Genomic DNA, 3,228 nt, shown 5'->3' with positions numbered 1-3,228 from the left:
TCACTGACACACCTGTACTCACTGACACATCTGTACTCACTGACACATCTGTACTCATTGGCATTTAACAGTGTGATCTCATTTGGTATTTCATTGTTGATGATTGTGTTCATCCATTTTGCTTTTACTCCCTGACATTTAACGCAGGGGGATTTGATTTAGTATTTCATTGTTTCTCATTATATTTCATGTTTTTATGCTTTTATTCATGTTGCTGTAATATGTTGTTATTAATATTTGATGCTGTGATCTTTTTTGGTAGCACTTTGATAACAGTTACTGTTTTAAATGTGCTATATGAATATATGTGCCTTGACTTGACTTGACTGTTGCTGTGACCTTGGATTGAAGAAAGCAGAGTTTACCAACACCTGCACCGGACACTGCACCCAGATCATGACTGACTGTGGATATTTCACACTGGACCTCAACCAGTATGGGTTCTGTTCCTCACCCTTCTTCCTCCAAACCCTTGGACCTTGATTTCTGAATGAAAGACACTTTACTTTAATCTGAAAAGAGGACCGAGGAACCCGACAGTTGTAGTCCATCTCCAGGATGCATCTGAGTGTGGTGGTTTTTGAAGCTGTGACTCCCGCCTCATTCCACTCTTTCTGGATCTCTGACAGATTCTGGATCTTCTCTGGTTGATGATCACTGAAGCCCATGGTCTTTTGTGGCTTACCCATCCTATGGAGGGTCTCAATGATGGTCTTCTGGACAGATGTTCTGTCTGCAGTCTTCACCATATTGAACCAAACTGAATCAATGACACCTGGGGAAACCTATGCAGGTGCTTTGAGTTTAGTAGATGATTAGTGTCACACTCAGTTTAAAACATTCATGTCCTGCAACATTTGGACTGATGTCTCCACAGTATTATATTTATTTTTTATTTTTTCCTCCTTGTCCTGTCCATCATTGTGACTCTCAGAATTATTGTCTGAGTGTGAAAGTGATGCCCAACAGATTTACTTTCACAAGCAGAGCATCATGGCTGGCCTTAATGCTCCACTTGATATATAAATTAAATTTTATTAGAATTTGCTTTGGGTTTGTTTCAGATGTAATGGACATGGGGATGAAAAACAAAGAAGAAAACAAAGCAGAAAAGTGAGAGAAGAGTTAAAAGGTAAAGAAGGAGAGAGGAATAGAGGAGAGAGAGAGAGGGATAAAGAGAACACAGATCAACATCATTGAAGTCTGACTCTAGACCTGCGGAAAAAAAACAAGACAAAACCGTGAAACCACAACAACAAACAACTTATATAATGATACTTACAACATCATTAGAAAGTATTTTATACAGTACACGGTAATACAATATATATTTGATGGCCACCACAACCCGAGTGTGTATCTGATAAACACCTGGATCTAAACACCTGTGTGAGCATGATGTCACTTTAAGGTTTCTCCATTAAAATGTTCAATAGTGGATGTGGGGACCCACAGACCCGTCCCCCCCAGGACATGATGACGACACAGGGAAGACCGGAACCACAGACACACAGTGGTCCCCAAGCCCAGAGCACCGGGAGTCCCCTAACAGGGACAACCGCACCCCCCCAGAGAGAAGCAAAGGGAAGCCCCGGGCGATCCCCAGTCACCACAATGCAGAAACCCCAGAAACCCCAGGGGGCTGCAGCGACGAGTCCACAGGCCCCGCCGGCAACCCGCCCCTTCAGAGTAGATCCGGCCATGGACACCGAGCCCCGAGTCCCGAGGTCATACCACCCCCCAACAGAGGCCCGGCAGAGCCAGGGCACCCAGGCCCCGGCAGGCAGCCAATCATCCAGCCCCAGATGCCGAGAGTCGCCAATGCACCGGTGGCAGGGGGGCCCGCCACCGGAGGGGAGCGCAACAGGGGGAAGTAGACCCCACATTAAATGGGGGCCCCAAATTGATTCAAGAGGGGGACCACCTAAAACCCAACTGGAGACATAAACAGGCACACAGAGACGGCCCGACAGAGGTCCATGCACCCCCCCACCCCCCACCCCTGAATCTATCATCTATTAAAGAGTAACTTTTTGAATGGAATTATGGAATTTAAACAACTTTTCCATGATATTCAAATTTTTTGGAAAGGGTCTTTGACCTCCTGTTTTCCCTTCAGGGACTCAAACCCACGAATCGGTGATATCCTGCAGAAACTGGCTCCCTTTTTGAAGATGTATGGGGAGTATGTGAAGAACTTTGACCAGGCCATGGAGCTAGTGAACACCTGGATGGAGAGGTCATCTCAATTCAAGGCCATCATCCAGGAGATCCAGGTACAGATCTGTGTCCTGGTAAGTTCTGTCAGCATGGCATGGCTCAGCAGCTCATGTTTTGTGCTTGTGTTGTGCTTGTACAGAAAGAGGAGCGTTGTGGCAATCTGACCCTGCAGCACCACATGTTAGAACCAGTTCAAAGGATTCCACGCTACGAGCTGCTGCTCAAAGATTACCTACACCGACTGCCAGAGGATGCACCAGATTGCAACGACGCCAAGAGTACTAAAACAAACGTCTCTAAACTGCTGTCTGTGCTAAATGTGTTATCTAGCTGTGCAAACATTTAGCCTAACTATATTAACATGTGTATGCTAACATTATTCTGTGATAACAATGAGCTGTGCTAACATTAGTTGTGCTAATATTAGTATGTGCTAATATTAGTATGTGCTAACTTTAGTCTGTGCTAAGAATAGTCTGTACTAACATTAAATCATGCTAACATTAGTCTGTACTGCAGTTTGACTCCCATCACCCTTTGGAGCACAAGTTAGGAGTCATCAGGACTCTGTACCACAGAGCAGACAGCGTCCCCACTAGCTCAGGAGCCAGGCAGAAGGAGAAATCCTACACAAGACAGGCTCTAGAGCAATGTGGATATCCTAACTGGGCCTTCCTGAAAGAAGAAACCCAAACAGGACTCCAGTCAGCCATCAGGTGAAAAGGAGGAACCCAGACCCAGACCAGTGGTCATTCCATATGTTGAGGGAGTATCAGAGAAACTGAGACGTTTATTTTCTAAACATAACGTCCCAGTGGCTTTTAAACCCCAAAATACATTAAAGACTGGTTTATCCCAAAGATCCAGTCCCCCAGCACAAACAGAGTAATGTTGTGTATGTTGTTCAGTGTCAGGAGGGTGATCAGTCTTACATCGGGGAAACTAAACAGCCACTGGCCAAAAGGATGGACCAGCACAGAAGATCAACATCATCAGGCCAGGACTCTG

The 3,228-nt window shown here is 45.4% G+C and overlaps 1 protein-coding gene across 1 annotated transcript in view; it reads left to right on the top strand.

The window, feature by feature from the left end:
• The window catches only part of fgd1 (FYVE, RhoGEF and PH domain containing 1), a 31,739-nt gene that overhangs the window by 15,668 nt on the left and 12,843 nt on the right, over positions 1-3,228 (top strand). The window contains exons 7-8 of the mRNA XM_037684606.1: positions 2,120-2,276; positions 2,360-2,498. Of these exons, the coding sequence (XP_037540534.1) occupies positions 2,120-2,276; positions 2,360-2,498 (296 nt within the window). The remainder of the gene's footprint in view (positions 1-2,119; positions 2,277-2,359; positions 2,499-3,228) is intronic.

Source organism: Nematolebias whitei, chromosome 11, assembly GCF_014905685.2.
Source record: "Nematolebias whitei isolate Nwh7 chromosome 11, NemWhi1, whole genome shotgun sequence".
Lineage (NCBI taxonomy): Eukaryota > Metazoa > Chordata > Actinopteri > Cyprinodontiformes > Rivulidae > Nematolebias > Nematolebias whitei.
The sequence above is the reverse complement of the archived record's forward strand: the minus strand, read 5'-3'. Positions and strand labels throughout refer to the sequence as shown.